The following is a 20751-nucleotide window of genomic DNA, read 5'->3' as shown; positions in this document are numbered from 1 at the left end:
GCACTGCCACCACTGCTGCAGCCTTCATCCACCCTTCCCTGCCCCCAGATAGCCCCTGTGCCAGCCCTTCCCATGCTCTAGTGCATGCTAAATAGAAATAGAGGACAGTGCAGGGGAAAAGAAGTGACATACTTTGGAGAGGGGCAAGGTAGTTGTTCACTTTTTCTAAACTGATTTTAGTATGTGTCACCTGTAGGGAGCTCAGGGTAAAAGCACAATACGGAGGGGTTTCAACAATCTTCCGTTCCTCTTACGTTAGCACTTTAGGAAATTGTACAGCACTCCCAGCCAGATGAACAGACAGTTTACAAAAGGCAGAACACCCGGTTGACAAAGGATGCCTTCAACCCCTGGGGCCAGATGCTTTTCTTCACTCTGTAATGCAATATACAGCACAGGGCCAGGGCTCAAAGGGTGGGTATTAGCATTACCCAAGCTTGTGCTTAAGTGCTATCCTGAATACATGTGTTTTCTGCAAAGGACACTGGCCTATCAGGACAGCTGTCTGTGTGCAGCTGATGGCAGCATGGTTCCTCCTGCTATGGCTGTGGCCTATTTCTGCTAAAAAATGCGTTAGACCACGTTGTGAAAAGTGGTGGCTCCCTGGCTCTGCCCTCACCCCTTCAAATGCACCAGCACTGATTCAGGCACTGTCCACAGGATACAGCTTGTCCAGATTCCTTGTGAAGAGAAGGAAGGACACACCTGGGAGTTGCTACATCCTGTTTATACATTATTCCATGTTTGGACAGCCTTGTTTGTTCCTTGCTCCAGTCTCCTGGGCAGCCTCGTTCAAGAGGCTGATATAAGAAGTTTTCTGTCAGCTGGAAGCCTTACATCATGTAGTCTTACATCATTCTGTGCAGCAGTCTCCTTTGCTTCAAGGTGAACACCCAGAGCTGGTCAACTCAGTCCGTAATCCAAGAGTGAGTTGAGATTTCTTGCTGATCTAAATTCTATTTAGCAACTTCTGGGCATAACATTTTCTCTTATCTCCAGTTGGTCAGGAGATACCATCCCATTCAGGAAGAAGATGAGCTCACCTCAATTACTCACAGCTGCATCACTTTTCAGCTAGACAAGAGTATGGTGACATAGCTGGGCACAAAGTCTCATCAACTTGGGGTCTGCAAGTACATTCGAACCTTTCTTCTTCTGTCTACACTGGTGTCCCACAGACTTGAATTACATTTAAGAACTTGGTCCTTATACTCTACATGTTCAATAGCTTGGGCTCAGGATGTCTAAAAGCTCGCTCACAGATCAAAAAACAACTCCGTTCCCTTGCTGCAATGAAACTCTCTCAAAAAAGGGTCAGCAACATCTGTGTAGGAGACAGAGCATTCTGTTTCTTAAGGCTGGTCCGAGAGAGCAGAATGAACTCACAGGAACTGTGGATCATCATACAACCTTACCACCTTCCATTTCATTTACCTTGCTTTCTCTAATGCAGACATGGGGCAATGTATGTATTTTAAAAAGTCACACAATATCAACAGCAATGGCATTAACTAAAATAAAAGCCGTAACAAAATAACTTTCAGTTCAACTGCCAACTCTCCTTCCTGAGGGAGATAAGAGAACAAACTACTCTGGACCGATATGAATTACAAATGACCTACTGGAAGTTATTCAAATACTAGTAATGGCTACCTAAGAACCTCTATAGACTAGAATATTGTCCCACTGATTCCTGTTTTGACTTCAGTAAACGGCGTAAAAAGGACATATTTAAGAGAGAAAGAAATGTAGCATGTAACAGTCCTGTTAGCATCAATTTTTTCCACCAGAACAAATAGACGGATAAATCTCTTCTCCTCTCAACCACAGTTGAATGCCACTACCTCAGTACCTTCTGGAAGGCTAGGTCCCTAAACTATGTAATGCTGCCCTCCCTGAACATTTAGAGGGAAACACTGATGACTCCTCTGCATTTACATTCACAGAAGCACCTTTTATCAGCAACCTTTCACTTTATTTGGCACCCCTAGCCCCAAGATAGAGGTTTCCTCATTTATGCAGAAAATGAAACAAACAAAATACCTATTACTGTTTTATATTTTCTGAGGGTAACTCAAAAAAATCTGCACCCTCTGCCTTCAGCCCTATTATATGGTAAAATATAATCAGTGGAAAAAGCTTTGATCTCGTTCAGTACTCTCTTCATTTAAGTACTCAGTAAAGTTTTTACATTCCAGAAGGGATCATCCTCCACACTGACTGGTAGCAACTCCTGCAGCAATTTTGCTAGAAAAGCCAGAAGCTCTTTTCCCTATTCATGTATGCTGGTAAGGTGAGAGTCTACATTTCATCTAAAATTTACTCTGGGCAGAGGAACAGCTCAAAGCCTGAATATGCCATAGCCTTTGATGATACATAACCCTTTTGGCTGGCCTCTGTCCCAGGATAAATTGTGCCCTTTGTGGTTATTTAGCTTTCACTGGAAACCTGGAAATCTTTGTACCAACGATGATTTTCTTGCCTGGCTTCTCAGGCTTACCCTGTGTTTGAATTGGTGAACTTTAAGGTTATAATTAATTTCCTTAAAACATATCCTGCCCTCCCTGCAGCATAGCAATAGATCCATACCCTATTTCTCTTTGCAGTTTAGGTCTCCTATTTTTCTTCTTCTCTCTGCAAATAACATCTAAAAAATCACACATTTTTGTGATTTTAAGTGAGTTTTATATTGAATCTTTGAGTGGACATTGGAAAGGCGCTATGTATTGAGTTTTGAGTCCCAAAACAGCCTACGGTAAGTTACTGGATTCATTCTCACACAAGTCCAGTATCATGAAATTCTCACTGTTGTCAAACCACATAGAAAGCAAAATATGAAAATGTTAGTTTTCCTACAAGTCTCCAAATAGACACACATGATTTGACTACAATGATTACTACTACTAATGCTTACAGGGCAAATGAGGTTTGACCATGATACTCTAAACCAGATGCATGCATGGCCCTCTCTTCAGTGGTTGGTATGAAAGTGTTATGCATCTTAGTTAAGTTTTATAAAGTGTTCATTGACTTCTGCACTTGTGGTTACTTCAATGGATCAGCATTTTTCAGAAGCCTGGCTACATTTTTAACGTTGCAGAAGCAATTTGGTTCTTTTTTCTGGTTCTAAGTTGTCTATTTTTCCAAACATCAGAACTGGTTGGTTCATTGTTACTGAACCTGGTATAGGAGGATCAGCTAATTTGGATGGTCTAGAACAACAGGATAATATCAGGGATCAGAATTAGAATGATACCATTATACCATCTCTGCCTTTTCCCTTTAAGACTCTTTCCAAGTCTCCATCTATTTTTGGCTAGGATTGTTTATTGATTTGATTTACATGCCACCTTCCCCCAAAAAGGCTCAGGATAGCTCATAATAAAAACAAGGCAAGTAATAAAGACAGGTAAAATATAAAAATAAAATAGTAAATGATAAAAAAAACTTCCCTAAACAATACCCCAAAACTTAACTCTACTTGCTAAAAGCCTGCCCAAATAACAAGATCTTACATTGTTTCCAAAAAGATGTCCAGTCTTGGGCTATGATGGACTTCAAGGGGGGAGGGAGTTCCAAAGATGAAAAGCAACTCCCAAGAATAATCTCTTATATATTTTTGCTAAACAAACTTGGCACACAGGTGCCAACTGGAAACATCTCGCATAATATACTTCATAGCAACACATTTCAAACAGACTTCTGTCACATCACAAAATAGATCTTGGATTTCAGGTGCCCTTGAAAAAAGTGATTGTAATTTCTAATGAGTGTTTAAAACCAATAAATAAAACACAAAGGGAAATGACCTACCCGTGCTCTTCTCTGTGAGGATAAACAGGTATCCTGTGTGTGACAGATGAAGACGGTACATGAGGACTCCTCATGCAGGGCAGCTGTTGAGAGTTTTCAGCAGGTGACCCGGCAGCTGTTGTCACGGTGTACGTGAGGGACCATGTGTAGGACTGCATAGCTCCTGTGCACCAAACAAGAATGTCAGCCTCAGTTAACTTAAGCTCTAATCTTGGGAAATGTGCCATTTTGAAACTGCTGGAGAGAAGTAATCTGAGAAGGTAATGTAAAGGGTATGGCAGGAACAACAAAACACCCGTGACTGAGATACCAATAGATGCAAGACACAAGTAGGTGGAATACATGATACTGGGAGAAAACCTGAACATTACTGGCACTTCTGAAATACAACCCTTGGACATAAAACATGCAGTGAATTCTCATCTCCCTTTCCCTGTAGCAATCACTAAGACTATATCTACATGGCACAAATATAAATACTTGACCTGGGTCTGAACAATTAGACCTGCTGAGAAGCAGGGTACATTGATCTGGGTGGAGCACCTGCTAATGCAGCTATACTGCTTCCAATACCTTGGCTTTCTTGTTCAGAATTAACACAGGTATTTCTAGACAGTGCTGGATCATGCAACATAAACATACCCTAAACTGCACCCTGCTAACTAGTGCAGACTATAAGTCACCGGGTGTGTCTACATCACTGTAGCTTGTCGCTATGTGACATGGCATCTAAAAATAACTGTGCGCCACTGGGACTGCACAGTTCTGGAGGGTACTGCACAGACAGGGGCCCATGTGGATGCACCCAAGCTTGTCAGGCTCAAAGTCCCAGAATCAAGAATTCAGTCCCAGAATCAAACACATGGATTTATTTGCCTGATCACCTGATCTGAAGTAAACTGTACACATCTGAGACTGCCTCTCAATTCACCAAAAGCCTGTGAGTGAATTTAGGCCTGATAACAGAGCAAACTTTCCTCTCCAGATTAGACCCTTTGACACAACAGGCAGACCCAAACACTGCAAATAAACCAAATCATCTCCTGCAGCTCTGATTCATTCCTTTGTTAGCTCGTTAAACAGAATTGAGTGCACATGGGGACTTCACAGGTTTTCTGTTCTGAAATGGGCTAAACAATGCTTGGGTCCTCACTTTTATTCATATATTCATTCAGTTCATATGTTGCCTTTCCCAACAAAGATTTCATGAGATTTCATCCTGATTTGTGGGATAATCTTTGCCATAACCTTCTGCATCAGCTGTGTTACCTTAGAACAGCTGCTTTCAACATTTTAGATTCAAGGCACCTCTCAGAAAACACTAGATCTTAGCTTTCACTCATTTTCTGAATATGGAAAAATAATAGAGCATTTTTTCTGTTGTAAAGAGCTCAGGAAGACCACAACAGGTCAGAAGGTCTCTGACTATGGATTCCTATCAGGAATCTCTGGGTTTATGTCCTGTGAATCATGGTGTAGGTATTTGCCCATCTAACAGCTGATTTTGTGTGGCACCTCCCAGCACCCTTAAAGGATTTCACAGCACCCTGGTTAAGAACAAGGGATCTGTTAACCTAGGAGTAAGAGTCATATGTGTGCAGGAAATTCAAGTGGCCCATGAATTTGGTCTGCCTTCCTGCATGGAAGAGACCAGGATGATTTAAAAACCACATCACCTCAGATCAAAATGCAAAAACCACTTCATTTCTTTACTTTTCTCTGAATGGCACCACATTATGAAAAAAAGTCCCATTCCTACTGACTAGAAGGAAGAGAAATACATGGGGTGAAGAAAGGAAAAGAAAAATAGACCTTCCAGGGCAACCTTTGAATGTACATTTCTTACTGCTTTGGGAACTGTTCAGATTCCACAGGATGGGAAGCACATATCAACTGAGATGAGCTGTTTTAATTCAAACTAGGGTCCCAATCCTGTACTACTTCTACTATCAAACCCACTGACTTCCCTGGGTTGAAAGACTGAACTCCAGAAGTCTTTTAGCCACTGGCTGCTCCTGAAACAAAGAGCATCCTGAACTAACAAAAAAGTTTGACAACACTTCCTTCCTTGTGCTTTGAGCATTCAGAGTTTGAAAAAAAGTTTTTACTTTTTTTTTTTCTTTTTTTTAAGGACAGATTACATTTCTGAGAATGCTGAAGTGAGAGGCCATTTGACTTGTAGGAGGCACAACATATAAATAGACCAGCTAAAAGTCCAACAACAGCTCTGTTGTGCTATTACACAGCAAAGCCAAAGCTGCCAGCATATTTCATTCATAGAAGTATGATTTGTACCAAGGGCCGGATATTATGAACACATATTGTCCTTATTACTGTGAATTGTCCCTTATGGCTTGATGAGCTGTTGCTTTGCCTCTTGTGCAGTCATTTATGCTTGTGGAAAGGGGTTGTAAAATGCTACTGGCATAATGGCAGCACTTTACAACCACTTTGCATTAGTGTAAGTGACTATACAAGGTGCAGGGTAACAGTGCATTGAGCTCATAAATGTCACTGGGATACTTGCAGTTGTAGGCATCACAGCCATTAGTAAGTGATACTGTTATCCCCACAGGTTTAAAGTTCATGAGTCAGTTACCATGAAATTGGGAGACTCTCTTATAAATAATACATTTGGGGCTTGGGGGTTTTTTGCCTTCTGAGATCCGAGCCTGTAAGGCTTGCATTGCTCAGCTTCGCTGTGCAAGCATGGGGACTAGAAGCTTACTTTTATTTTAAACAAGAAGCTGATAGTCTCTCAGGTTCATATGAATCCTATTATGTCATACTAAAGTAATGAGAGCTGGCAACACTGACTAAGCATTTGCTACTGAGCTAGAGAAATTAATCTTTAATGCTAATATCCTTTTTTTGCAACTGAGATGAAGGGGTCTTGACTAGGAAGTGGAGAAATGATTAGTTATCTATTAGTGAAGGCTTACAATTTAGAGTTTCTGTAAGCCAGTTCAGGTTTTTCTAACAGCAATTACATTAGCGAATGAGTAATCACGGGCTTTAAGAGATGACTGCATAGTCAACTATATAGCTGTCACTTTTATTGCCATATTGGTGTCATTTGAGCAATCATTAATCTGGCCTTTGTGATTTAAAAGGATAATTAGCTACAATCCTTTCTGAACTTTCAGTAATTCATTGGGAAAATTTAAATAAAATGTTAGCTGAGCATCCCAGATGTTTTACACAGGAGCACTTTATGGAGGTTTTATCTTAGTCTAGCTAGGTGTCATGTAAATACAGTGACTTAATTTGCTGCTTTTGTGTTTGACCAGCAAGCGAAAGCAAAAAGATTAAAATCCAAGCTTAATAATTAACTTTTACTGCTAATACCACAAGGAAAAAACCATTATCATGCTTTAAATTAACAAGTTGCAACCTATTGGTAAAGACTCAGATGAGTTTTTTAGATCTATAAAATATTTCCAGTTTTTACACTGACCTAAATTAAAAAAAAAGTTAAAGCCAAGGAACAAAATTGCTTTTAAATATATTTTCTGAGATCTGGTGGCTAGATTCACAGCTGAGAAGCATGAAAACAATTAGAAAACAACCCAATACATATCAGATCCTCATCAGCATGGAAAGATGGGTAGCTCAACTGATCTGGATCTTGCATTTCCAAATTCTTTGATTTTTCACATTGACACTACATGAGAACTAAGCTTTGGTCTATACTTAGGGATCTACTTAAATCACAGTGAGACAAAAGGTTTTTTGCGGCCTGATCGTGGTCTACACAGGCAATTTTGTGGGCCTTTTGTGGCAGTCCTGCCCCTTGGTGCTTATTGGCAGAGAGATCCCATGCCACGGCATTGATTGGCTAAGAGGCCTCAGGGGGGAGGAGGGATCAACTTGCTGGCTGCTTGCCCTTCATGCCACTCTGCCCCTCAGCGCTGATTGGAGAGTCCCTGGCAGGAGGGAGAGGGATGAGTGAGTAACTACCATCTTGTCTCTTGTCCTTCATGCCACGCTGCCAGCTGGCACCTTCCCCTCCCAGCAGTGAGCACTGCTGGCTCCTGCTGGGGAGCCAGATTTTTTCTGGTTGATTTTTGTGGATTTCATGGACAATCCCAGATTTCACAGTGTCTGTGAAATCTGCAAAATCGCAAAGTAGGTCCCTAGCTACACTTAAGAATATTATCAGTATTTTGAGTGGGAGATGATTTTTCCCCCCAGCACAGTTATACTGATACAAGCTGTAGTATAGATGCAGTGATATGCTTCTCACATTTATACCAGTACATGCTCTTCTTCTTAAACCTAAATAAGCCTAAGATTTCATACCTATAAAGCAGGTGTGGGCAAAATACAGCCTGTGAGCTGAGTCCAACCCACCAACTGATTCAATCTGGCCTGCAGGGGGGCAGTCATCAATTAATTAAAACCTGCAGTGCTCTGCATGGGGCTGAGCTAGTGGCCCTGGCCAGTGCAGACAACTTCCAGCAGGGATTGCCCTGGGTGGGGCTCAGCCCCATGTGAAGCGCTGTGGGGGCAACCATGGACCGCAATGCCTGGGTGAGCTCTGCTGCTTGCGCCCCCTGTCCCCTCCCCTCCCCCTCAGCTAGCTCCCAGGACCTAGCACTCAGGCAGCCCCTCCACCACATGCCCGGCACCCCCTACCAATCCCCCCCAAAGATCCTCGCCTCATCTGCCTGTCGCATAACCCTCACCCCTGTGACCCTGCCCCATGATCCTGGCCTTGCCCCCATCTCGCACCTGAGCACCGCTCTCCTTCCACCTGCAGCAACTCACCAAAACTCCCTATGTGGCCCCTAGGCCCAGATAATTTCCCACCCCTGCTATAAATGAACACTTTTTAAAAGGAATAATGCACTAGGAGGAATGTGCCTATTTTACTATACCAGTGTCACCAGTATAGTTAAAACACAAAAAACTTTCTAGTACAGGTGAGATATTAGTAATTAAGAAAAAATGACAAAATGTAACATTTGTATTTTTCTTTTCTTTCTTATAAACATTTTTCTTTATCATTTTTAACTTACAACAATATTCTTTCCTTCATTCCACACAAATACATTTTCCATTTTTCATGAGTTTGGAATACTATCAAAATCTAATGTGTCAGCCATTTTACCCTTCCTTTTAATGAGCAATTGGTTCTATTCTTTTTAAAATTTCTATTGCATTTTTTGATCAACTATGATATATTCAAAATACTAACTTATATCCTAGGACAGCGGGGGCCAAGCTTTTTAGCAGGCATGCCACAAATTAACCCAGCACTCTTCCCAAGTGGTCCACTGATCCCCTTCCTTTCCCTGACCTGCTGGTCTGCTTTCTGCTCCCAGCCACGTTCTTCTTGCTCAATCAGCTGCTCTGCTTTCTGCTTCCTTTCCTGTGCTCCCCGCCCATCTGCTGCTTTGCTTTCTGTTCTTTGCCCTACCTGTTGCTGTGCTGCCTGTCCCCTCCCTGATCTTCTGTATGCCACAAAGAGAGGCTGCCCATGCCACTTATGGCATGCATACTGCAAGTTGGCCACCTGTGCCCTAGAACCCTGCACTTTTACAGCAGTCTTGGCTAGTCAAGAAACATCACGATACACAAGGGAAAACACTGCCATGTCCTCCATATGTGATTTTTCCTTTTCTTTTGTCACCTTACTTATCTGTAGGGACCTACTTAATTTGTGGTTTCACAGATTTCACAGAAACTACAACATCTGGGATCGCCTGTGAAATCCACAAAAATCAACAACAACAAAAAATTTAATAAAAATAAAATGCTGGCTTCCCAATGGGAGTCAGTGGTCCTCGCTGTTGGGAAGGGAAGGAGCCAGCTGGTGGGATGGCATGAAGGATAGCAGATAAGATGGCAGCTACCCCCTTGTCCCTCCTCCCCAGCTTTCTTTGAATTGGCAAGGCCCTGTTTCCTTCCTGAGGCTTTACCCTAGCAGAGCTGAGCCTAGAGAGAAATATTATAATAGAGAGAGTCTCTCAAATATGTAATAAGGGGGATAAAGAAATTAACTTGCAATGCTGGCTGCAAGTTCCTTCTATGCACACCTTTGTCATTTCCTCAGACTGTTCTCATTCTGAGAACTTTAACCTTGTGGTTTTCAAGGGTAGCATTAGAGGTACGGCCATGACCCAGGCAGCTAGAATTTTATCTTCTTCTGTAGTGTGGAGCCTAGTCCTTTTCTTAGGATCTTCTGACCATATATGAAGCAAATACATCCCTGTCATTGCAGCAACAGGACATTGGCAGTACCATCCTCTCCTCTCCCTTAACCTATGGCAAGTTATTGGGTGCTCTTGGTGTTTTGGTTATTGTTCTTTGTAGTTATGGGTGAAGGCTTCAAAGGGATTTTGAGGATGCCTTCTGTTAATGAATGCCAGTAGGCATGGACTGGAGTTGACGGCCCATGGGGTCCCTTCTAGTCCTGTGCTCATATGTTTTTCTATTCTGATTAGTATTAATTTTCTCAAAGAACAGCAGAAGAAGCACTCCATGCCTTGGATATCTTCTGGAACTTATTGAAATTTCAGCCTCCTTTCTGCATTTCTGGGCTTACATTGTGAAAAAAAAAACTGATTCCACAGACTTGAAGATCCTGACTAGTCCTGGCCTCATCCCCAATGTGTTAACCATTTTGCACACCTGAGAGCTTACAGGAGGAATTTAACCTGAAAAGGAGAGAGGTCTATCAAAACACAAGCCAACTGTGTGCCTACTTTTGTAATTGCAGATATTACAATCCTAGCCACAACCTGATTATCTTCCTACACAGGAATTAGACCTTGTATGTATACCACTTGCTTCTGCATTTGCAGTAACTGCCTGTGAAATTATAGGCACGCAGCTGCAGAGACCCAGGACTTTCCTTTCCTAAACTTTGGCCTTGTAAGATATTGAGAGTTATTAACAAAATGTTAAACAGTAAGGCTGTGCAAAGTTTTGATGGGCATTTCATTTCGAAGCTGTTTCAACACATTTTGAGCTTGAAACAGAGAAATCAAAATTAAATGAAAGACTTTGAAATGGCTTCAAAATGAAACAAGGGCACTTGAAATGTTTCAAAAGTTTCAAGTTTCAAAGCCGAGCTTGCTTGCAGCTAAACAGAAACTAAGATTTGATTCCCCAGCTCCTGGTTCACTTCCCTCAGCTTTCTGATCATTCCCCCAGCTCTTCCTGGGGGGGCATGGGGCCATACTGGGGGCTCCATCCCCTCCAGCTGTTTGGGCCCTCCTGGACAGTGTGGGGCTGGGGAGCTGTGGATTCATTCATGCACCAGTGCCAGGCAATGATCCCAGGCATGGAGGAAGGGGTGGTTACATAGGCACACTGGACCCTGGCCCCGATCCTGATCCTGTGCCCAGCTCTGCTTCACTCCCTCCTGATCCCTGATGAGTCCCAGCCCCAGCCCCATTCCCACTCCCCTCCCCTGCTCTTCCCTCACATGCTTTCCCACCTGGAGGGGCATGTGCATGCATGCACATGCACACTCAGCACGCCCTCCCAAAAAATTCTCCCTCCTCATATACATGGATATTTAGGTGTCTAAACACCTTTAAAATTTAAATTTGGGCCAAAACTCTGGGGGTTGGTTTGGTTTTCTTGTTTATAGGGCTGTGCAAAACACCACGCCTAGACAGCTGGGGCGGGGCAGGGTACAGGACAGAGCCACGGCTCATTCAGGGGGTGTGGGGAAGGGTGGCAGCTCCAGCTGCTGCACACATCCCAGGAGGCATGCAGGGGGGGAACGTGCTCCTAGATCTAGATGCTGCAGGGGGGGCTGCCACTGTGGGCTGGGGCCTTGACAGTGCCAGGCTGTTCCTGGGAAGGGTAGGGGGGAAGGCTGTGCAGGTGGGCAGTGGTGGTGCTGGGTCTGGCCCACCTCATTGCCCAGCCCATCCAGTGGCAAAAACACACATGGTGCTGTGCCACGCCGCTTTTCAAGTAGCAGCAGTGAGGCGTGTAGGCAGGGAGCAGAACCCAACCTGCAGCTGCAGCTGCTCTTGCCCCATGCAGAGATCACCATGTGCCCCCTGCTTGGCTCCCCCAGGCTGAGCCTCTGTGCACAATCCCCACAGTGCATGATTCACCCCTTCACCTGCCCCACTCCCTCCTGCACTGTTGGGGCGGGTCTCAATCTGCCCCACCCCCCCAAGCCCAGGCAGTCATAAAGAAAGTAGAGTGAAAGAAACTTACTGCCTGCTGTGATCCTGGCTCTGCAGGGTATCTGAGTGTGTGCACCCCGCCCTACCTGCTGCAGCAGCCTGTGGCTGAGCTGCCCTGGTGTTTGTGGCAGCTAAGCCCCAGTAGCAACCCCCTTCCACTGCCTATGTAGGTAGTAGAGGTGTACTGATAGAGATTTTTTTGGCCATTACTGAAGGCTGATTTTTAGTGAGCCATATAGGCCAATACTGATCTGATTCTGATATGCAACTGGGCAGCATGGAGAGCAGCATCTGGCTGGTAAGTCTACTGTAGGGAAAGGGGGATGTGATGAGGGAAGGAGCATCGGGGGCGCAGATTGCGGCCCTTGTGGTGAGGGAGGGAGTGGGGCAGGAGCAGGCACTGCCCAGCTGGGGTGGAGCATTGGATGCGGGGCGGTGTGGGGGGGGGGTTGGGCTCCCATTGCTGCATGCACCCTGGGAGGTCATGGGGGATGTGTGCCCCCAGATCTGCGCACAGGGCGAGGGCAGGCTGCTGCTGTAGGCTGGGGCTGGGGCAGCATTGGGCTCTTCCTAGCAGAGGGCCGGGCCAGGCTGCGCTTGGGGCAGGTGGCAGTGGTGCTGGGAGTGGGGCTACTGTGGGGGCTATAACCACCCCAAAATTCACCATTGACACCCTTCCCAGTGCTGCCAGTGCCTGCCCCAAGCACAGCCCCGGTCCAACCCCTCCACCAGGAAGACCCCAGCACTGCTCTGGCCCCAGTCTGCAGCAGCACCCCACCCTCGACCCATGTGCAGATCCAGGGGTACACTCCCCCCATGCCTTCCCAGGGTGCATGAAGCAGCAGGACCTGCCACCCCCTCTGGACAAGCCATTCACAGCTCTGTCCCATACCCTGTTGTGAGCTGGGGCTGGGACTGTGATGGGTTCTTCCTGGTGGGGGGCTGGGCCAGGCTGTACTCGGGGCAGGCACTAGCAGTGATGATAGGAGGGTTGGGGGGGCTGCAGCCACCCCAAAATTCACCATAGCCCCCCCAGACCCTCCTCCCAGTGCTGCCACCACCTGCCCCGAGTGCAGGCCAAGCCCTCAGTGGCAACCCACCCTTCTCTGCATGCAGATCTGGGTGGCATACCCCCACTCCATGCATGCTCTCCCAGATGCACGCAGCAGCAGGAGTCACCCCCTCCTCTCTGTGCCCCCTCCTTTGCCCTGGATGGGCAGCACCTGCCACTGCCCCAGCCCCACACCCTTCCACAGAATGGAGGCCTCAATCTGCCCCCCCATGTCCCTTCCCTCCCCCCACCCCTTCCCTCACAATGTACTTACCAGCCAGACACAGCTGTCCATGCTGCAGGGCCACATATCAGAATCAGATTGATATCAGCCAATATGGCTCGTTAAAAATCAGCCACTGGTATTGGCTCAAAAAATTTCTATTGGTGTACCCCTAATCTGGAATAAAGTTGGGGACCTGCACTTCCAAGGATCATGAACATCTGGACAGAAGCTAGAACATACTCATATCTCTAACTTTTAGAACTTTGGGCCACAATGCACAGGAATCCATTAAGATTTTTTTCTGCTGTACTACTTTCCTGCCACTTTTCAGAAGATGGAAAGGAAAGATCTCTGTATATTGTTGATACTAAACATGTACTGAATCCATTTTGGAGCATTTTCTTCAGACGTTGGGTCAGTTTCTCAGCAGAGGGCTCACAGTCTTTGTTTTTAAATAACAATTGTTTGGGGTGGAGGGAAAGTATATCAAAGACCATGTATTCAGGTTTGTTTAGCCTACCTACCTGTAGTAGTTGCTATGCCAGCATACTCTGGGGACTGATTGCTAACAGGTGAGGGTGCAGAGGGCACTTCTACTGAGGTGACAGATTTAGCTGGGGAGAATGGCACTGGGGACGGAGTTGGAGGAGCTGGTTCCGTCAGTATTATTTCTTCTCGTATTTCTGCTGTGGATGAGAAGACAGGTCATAAAAGATGCTGTTCAATGCACTTCATGGACCCTCATACAAGAGATCATATACATGAGAAATATATATTTTGGAGGCAAAATTCAACTGTGCATTTCAGGATATATAGCATAAATTAAATGCTCCTCTATTTACACCCATAGGAACCTTTAATGTATCCTCGGTAAGGGTACGGAAGTATATGAAGGATAGGGAAGATAGGGAAGTAAGGACATGGCATTATCTTATACAACAAAAGGGGAACTGAAGCACAAGAAAGCTAAGTGACTTCCTCAAGGTCACACAAGCATCTGTGGCTGCCAGCAGCTGTCATGTTTTTTCTCCCCCACAATGCACCCAATCAGCAGCCAAGGTGGTTGCCTTGTTCACTCTGCCTTAGGCCACTGGCAGAACAGGGAATTGAGCCCAGGTCTCTCACATCCCAGGCTACTGCCTTAACTAATGGACCATCTTAACTCTCCTAAACCTCAGGAGCAACAAACTAAGTCTCTTCTAAAATGGAGGACTGAGTTTTCAAAGATGATTACGGGAGGTGACCATGCAACTCCCATTCAAATTAATGAGAGCTGCAAGGAGGGAGGAAGGATAGGGGATGGAAGTCACTTCTGCTGACTGTATGCTTCTTGGAACCTCCCTGTCACAAGATGCATCCTAAAGATGGAGGTTACAAGTAGTGGCTGCTCTCTTTGTACTGTTGAGTCAGTACAGAATGACTGAGTGCAGTAGGACTGACAATCATGTTATTTCTACTGAGACCATAGATTTCACTTTGGGACTTGAACATCCATTTGTCAAAAATGATGGCGTTCATCTAAGTTTTCATTCACTCTCCCCTCATTTGCTTTAGCATGAATCAAGAATAAGTCCACTGAAATGAATTAAACCAGTACAAGGGAGAAAGGAATGAGGACCAGGGTCATTTAAGTACAATTGGGTTTTTGCACATTAGCTGGTGTAAACCATCAATAAAAAAACCCTTTTCTCAAATCTGAAAGGTATGTTTAGAAATTAAATTGTCAGACTTTCATAAGTAGACTCAGTAGGACCAGTAGCAAACTGTAAGACTAGATCAGAATCAGCTTCAGGGCACTTACAAGCCAGACACACCAGACTCCTAATTGACTGACTTCAAAAAAATGACATAGTTGTAAAGGAATGTTCTCTTTCTGGATAGACTTTGCTGGGGTGAAATGTGGATAACGAAATGCCCATGTGTAGCAATGGGTGAATCTTATAGACTAAAATTATCATAGGTATGCAAGGAATTGCAAAGAAAACACTCACCTGTGCTTCCTTCTCCTTTCATTGCCCTCATTAGCTCATTCGCTCTCTCCTGACAATGAAGTGATTCTAACAGGTACAATACGTAGTCATCAAACATCAAGTGAATAAGGTGAAAGGACCCTGGTAATGTAGTGATGTTAACAAACAAAAAAGCAATAAATGGTCTTAGTATTTGCACTGCACACCCATTTACAACATTCAAAAGGTACTGTAATTACCACTGGCCTTGCATAGTCCTGCTATCAAAGTATGTCACTCACTTAAAGGTGAGTCATTTGCAACACTAAAGGAACGTTAAGAGGTCAAGGTATTTTTTTCATCTGGATTCTGATTGCCAACATGCATTCATACCTAGATGTATACAGGTGATATGAATTCCTGGGTCACATCTCAGAAGTTAAGCTTATGTCTAGATTCTAGTTCCTAAGGAAAGTATCCTGACAAATAGGTATCATTTTGTAGCAATTACAAATCTTGATCAAGAAATGTCTTGTACCAAGCTGCCTCTTCTATACCCAAGCACTTACTAAAACAGATTAGATGGATGGGAAAAGTCAAAGTAAATCAAAGTAATAAAACTATATTCTTTATAAAATATATACTGGCCTAGAAAATATTTAGATGGCTAGACAGGCCTTCAGAGCTTCACTCTTCTTAGAAAGACAAAGGAAGTTTATAGTAGAGTCAGAAACTAGTTCCTGGCTCCTGGTCTTCCTTCATTACCTCCTCAATTAGAGGCTGATTATGTTTCTGTTAGCACATTGCAGCTAACTGGGGAATGGTACCATCTACATGGGACTTAAACAAAAAAAATTCTTCACAACTCTCTGGTAAGGTTGTTAGTATTATCAGTGACTGAAGGCCATTATTTATCTGTGATAGGACGGTCATTAATACAGATTGCTTCAAAAGGGAGCACTGTGGCAGTTAGTTGCAGTCTGAATGTATAACTGAATGTATCTTTTAGCAGAGGTATTTACATGACTGAAGGGTTGCAGTTACACTAACTGAATTAGAAATTTACAAAGATAAAATATCATAACGTTTTATGATGTGAACTGATCATCTAGTTAAGAACTAGATAAGTACTTTCCTCTTTTACTCTAGCATTGTAAAATTAGCCAAGTACAATATTGCAAGTTTGCGGCATTTCTCAGATGCATCAGATATAATTACAGGCCAGGTTAGGATACTGAAGTGGATAAATCATTTATATGTTTTGATATGACAATTTTGATCAATCTAGGATGTCAGAATCATACAAACAAGAAACTAAAAGACACATTAGGTAAAAACATCCAGCCAGTGCTCTTCCAGGATTCTCTACTGTACATCTTCAGTGCTTTATCCAGTCTATCTCTGAATATAAGTCAGCTGATGTGATCTCCCACTACTTTCCAAACAAGTTGATGTCAGCAATAACTGCAGATGCCTCAAAAAGTAGCACTGTTTCAGCCTGCTTTATTTATTCTGTGCTCCCTTTTCTTGTATTGTTATCAATCTAAACAGACTTATTTCCAACGCTAAGAACATTAGGCATGTTCTGTGCTCAACCCAAACACCTTGTACAATGGCAATAATAATCGCCTGTCTCTGCTGGAAATACTTTGCCTCACACATCCTAGGATTACATGTGCCTTTTCCCAGAGCTGCATTATACTAAGATGGGGAGGTGCAGTTAGTCATCCAACAGTCAACTAGCACATGCAGGTTATTCTCTTCCTGGGTTGTTTCCAACTAATGAGCTCTCAGCTTATAGCAGGAATTCTTGCTATTAATGCCTAAGTACATGACTTTGCACTTTGAGCTATTAAATTTAATCCCATTTCTATTAATTTTTTCTCAATATCCTCCATTTTTGCCTCTTTGATATTACAGGTCTCCTCCGTAGTGATGATGCCTCCAAACCTTGTGTCAACAGCAAATTTCATTGACAACCTCAGACTTTTTATGCTAAGATCATTAATGAAAATATTAAATCATAGAATCACAAGGTCAGAAGGGACTTCATGAGTCATCTAATCCAAAACCTGCAGGATATGCTATTCCCAAACCATCCCAGACAGATGCCTAGACTCCAGTGAAAGAGATTCCTCAGCTTTCCCAAGCAGCTGGCTCCATTGTGTAGTGTTCTGACTAGTAAGGATGTTTTTTCTGAGATTTAATCTGAATGTGCTTTGCTGCAACTTAAACGCATGGCTTTGTGTCCTGCCCTCTGCAGCAAGGGAGAGCATTTCTTCTTCCTCTTTTTTTTATGACAAATCTTCAAATATTTGTCCCCGATTGACCTCCTTTTCTCCCAAATAATAAATAAAATAAAATCAGCCCCTTGAGGAAACTTTACTCCTAACCTCCACCCAGGTCAGTACTTCCCCTTTCAATACAGTTCATTCCTGTCTACCTACCAGTTCCTTACCCAGTTTACAATTCTAGTACTAATCCTCATCTTCCCTATTTTAACTAATAATTTCCTATATAGCACCATATCAAATCAACCTGAGCATATCTACTTCATTGTCTTCCTCTTCATGTCTTCAATGACTCTTGCCTTGAAAATGTATTCTAAAGCCTTGTGTAATATTGAAGTCAAACTAGCAAACATGTAGTTGCATGGATCATTTTTCCCCCTTCTTAAAGGGAGTCAGGGTCAGACTGTATTAAATAACACTCTGACTTGTTAGATTTATTAAACATTCTTGCTATTGCAAAATTTTAGAGAACAATCCACAATGGGTCCAAGATCTCATTCCTGAGTCAAATTTCATATCCCAGATATTCCGGAATTTTGTTCTAGAAATTATCCAGTACCACCAACTTCAGCGCATTGAGCAATTTGGGCTTTGCTTCCACCTTAGATATTCATAGATGTTAGATTCATAGATGTTAGGGTTGGAAGGGACTTCAGTAGGTCATCAAGTCCGACTCTCTGCCCTGGGCAGGAAAGAGCACTGGGTCAGATGACCCCAGCTAAGTGCTTGTCCAGTCTCCTCTTGAAGACCCCCAAGGTAGGGGAGAGCACCACCTCCCTTGGAAGCCCATTCCAGATTTTGGCTACCTTTACTGTGAAGAACCTTACTGAAATCTCAGGCATATCTAAATTACCTTGAATTTCCACCTACTTTTGCTATATATTACCCCCACTTCCTTCCTTGTTCTCTTTACTTTTGTACAACTAATGAATCTTTTAATATTTTTTTTTCTAATTTCTTTTGCAAAATCTAACTGTGCTAAACTTTTTTTTTGGCAGTTTTCTGTTTGACCTTTGGTTTTGGCAAGATCCCTCACCTTCAGCTCTTAAAGAAACTAAGCTATCATGGGATCAGAGGGAAGGGCCTCTTACGGATCAAAAATTGGTTAAAAATAAGAAACAAAGGGTAGAACTAAAATGATCACTTTTACCACTAGGGGAAGGTAAACAGAGGAGTGCCTCCTATGGATCTGTGCTGGGGCCTGTTCTGTTGGACATATTCATAGATGATCTAGAAAAGGAAATGAATAGCGAAGTTGCAAAATTGATAGATGATGCAAAATTATTTCAATCCAGAATTGATGGTGATGAGTTGTAGAAAGATTTATCAAAACTGGGCAAACGAGTAATAAAGTAGCAGATGAGATTTAACACTTTGCTCTTACCTGGAATACAGTGTACAAATCTGGTCACCCATATTCAAGGAAAATGAGCTCAAACTGGCTTAAATGAAGGCAGGGCTACCAGGGTGATCAGGGGTAATGAAAGGCATGTAGGAAAAGAAGAGACTCAAAGAGTTTGACTTGACAAGCCTGGCAAAATAAAGATGGAGAGAGGATATGACTGAAAATTATAAATGTACAAGAGGACATGGTGAATACCAGAGAGGGAAAAGAGCTGTTTGAAATAAAGGACACCAGCAAGAGAAGAAATGAAGGACACTAGCAAGAGAAGAGTGGAACATGAATACATTTAGGTGGAAATTAGAAGAAGGTTTCTAGCTCTCAATGCTGTGAGGTTCTAGAACAGCCAAAGAAGTTGTGAAGGGACGTTTGATCTGTTTATGGAAAAGTTTACATGACCTTCTTGCCTATGATAGCAGAGTAGTAAATTCAGTGAACCTGGAGGTGCCTTGCTGTCCTTAACCTTTACATTCCTAAATCTGTTTTGAATTACTTGGCACATTAAAAAAACTGCCTAAAATCTCTAGCAGGTGTGAACAGACTCATGCAAATAAATAAGGCCAGCAACCAGCCAAAACTACAGAAAACAGCCAACTGAAGATAAAACAGAAATTAATCCCTCCCACAGACATAAAATACTCAAGTCCCCCAGTACCAACCTCCTGCATACTCATCCCTCCATAAAACCTTGGCAAAGAGATGGCTTTTTCATTGTGTCTGAAAGTCAACAGATTTGGGCTCCTTCAGAACCAGAAGTATGCAAGACTGAATTCCAAAGCTGAGTATCTTTCACAAGGAACATCCTGCCAACTGCCCCCTTTCTTATTACATCAAGGGCTCCAGCTCATTCACCCTCTGCAGATCACAAAGGCAGCAGCTGGGCACAGAGACAGCCCGCTCAAGCAGCCTCCCTGCCATCCCTGGGCTCACTGTCAACAGAATAAGCCCCTCTTGCTCATTCTTGCTTGGGTGCAGTGGAGACTTGTATTTAGGTCAAGAAGATGGCTCAGAGAAGCCCTGAGCGCATGGTTCAAGACCAGGGGTGGGCAAAATGGTAAATCTGGCCTATGGCAGACTGCATTTCCCAGTAGCCCTGGCAAAGCTGCTGTTGCTGAACCTGGCCCTGCTGCCCAGGCACCCCAACCTGTCTACTCCACACCCACCACTGGGGGCAGGACATGCACAGGAAGGGTATATGGCTGGGCAGCTGGGATGAGGCTGCCTGCAGCTGGGAGTGAGATGTGTAGGCAGGGCTGGGGAAACCCCAGGATCTTGGAGCGGTGACAATAAGGGGCTGGGCCTGGGGAAGAGCCATGATCTGCTGTCCGCACATCCCTGTGACGAGTGCGGGTTTCTCAGGCAGAAGCATGCAGGGCATGGATCACAGCTATGCTTCGACTCTGGCCCCATGCTGTTACCACCCCAAAATCCCAGCCCTGGCCCTGGCCCCAGACAGCTCCTCGCCCAGCCATGCGCTCTGCCCATGCAACTCCTGGCTAGTCTCCACAGAGACCCTAGGATCTTGGTGACAGCGCAGGCTGAGGGCAGAGCCACAATGCGCCCCCTGCATGCCTCTGCCCACAGAACTGGGGCTTTGTGCCAGCCGCTGCCCCTGCCCCATGCTGTCTCCACGGAGCCATATAGGCAAAGTGTGTGGCTGGGTGGGGAGCTGTCCAGCACCAGGGCTGAGATCTTGGGGCATGACAGCATGGGGCCAAAGCAATGCCACTACCTGCTACCTTCATGCCCCTTTCCATGCTCATCACAGGGGTATGCGGGCAGCATATTGTGGCTCTGCCCCAGCCCCACTCTGTCACCACCCCAAGATCATGGGGTCTTCCTGACTCCATCCACCCATCTTGC

The 20751-nt window shown here is 44.1% G+C and overlaps 1 protein-coding gene across 1 annotated transcript in view; it reads right to left on the bottom strand.

The window, feature by feature from the left end:
• The window catches only part of RFX4 (regulatory factor X4), a 133812-nt gene that overhangs the window by 15721 nt on the left and 97340 nt on the right, over positions 1 to 20751 (bottom strand). Inside the window, exons 15-17 of the mRNA XM_019544787.1 lie at positions 15238 to 15357; positions 13771 to 13932; positions 3814 to 3976 (exon numbers count right to left, since the gene is read on the bottom strand). Of these exons, the coding sequence (XP_019400332.1) occupies positions 3814 to 3976; positions 13771 to 13932; positions 15238 to 15357 (445 nt within the window). The remainder of the gene's footprint in view (positions 1 to 3813; positions 3977 to 13770; positions 13933 to 15237; positions 15358 to 20751) is intronic.

This window comes from Crocodylus porosus, unplaced genomic scaffold (assembly GCF_001723895.1).
Source record: "Crocodylus porosus isolate Cpor-Errol unplaced genomic scaffold, CroPor_comp1, whole genome shotgun sequence".
Classification (NCBI taxonomy): Eukaryota; Metazoa; Chordata; order Crocodylia; family Crocodylidae; genus Crocodylus; species Crocodylus porosus.
The sequence above is the reverse complement of the archived record's forward strand: the minus strand, read 5'-3'. Positions and strand labels throughout refer to the sequence as shown.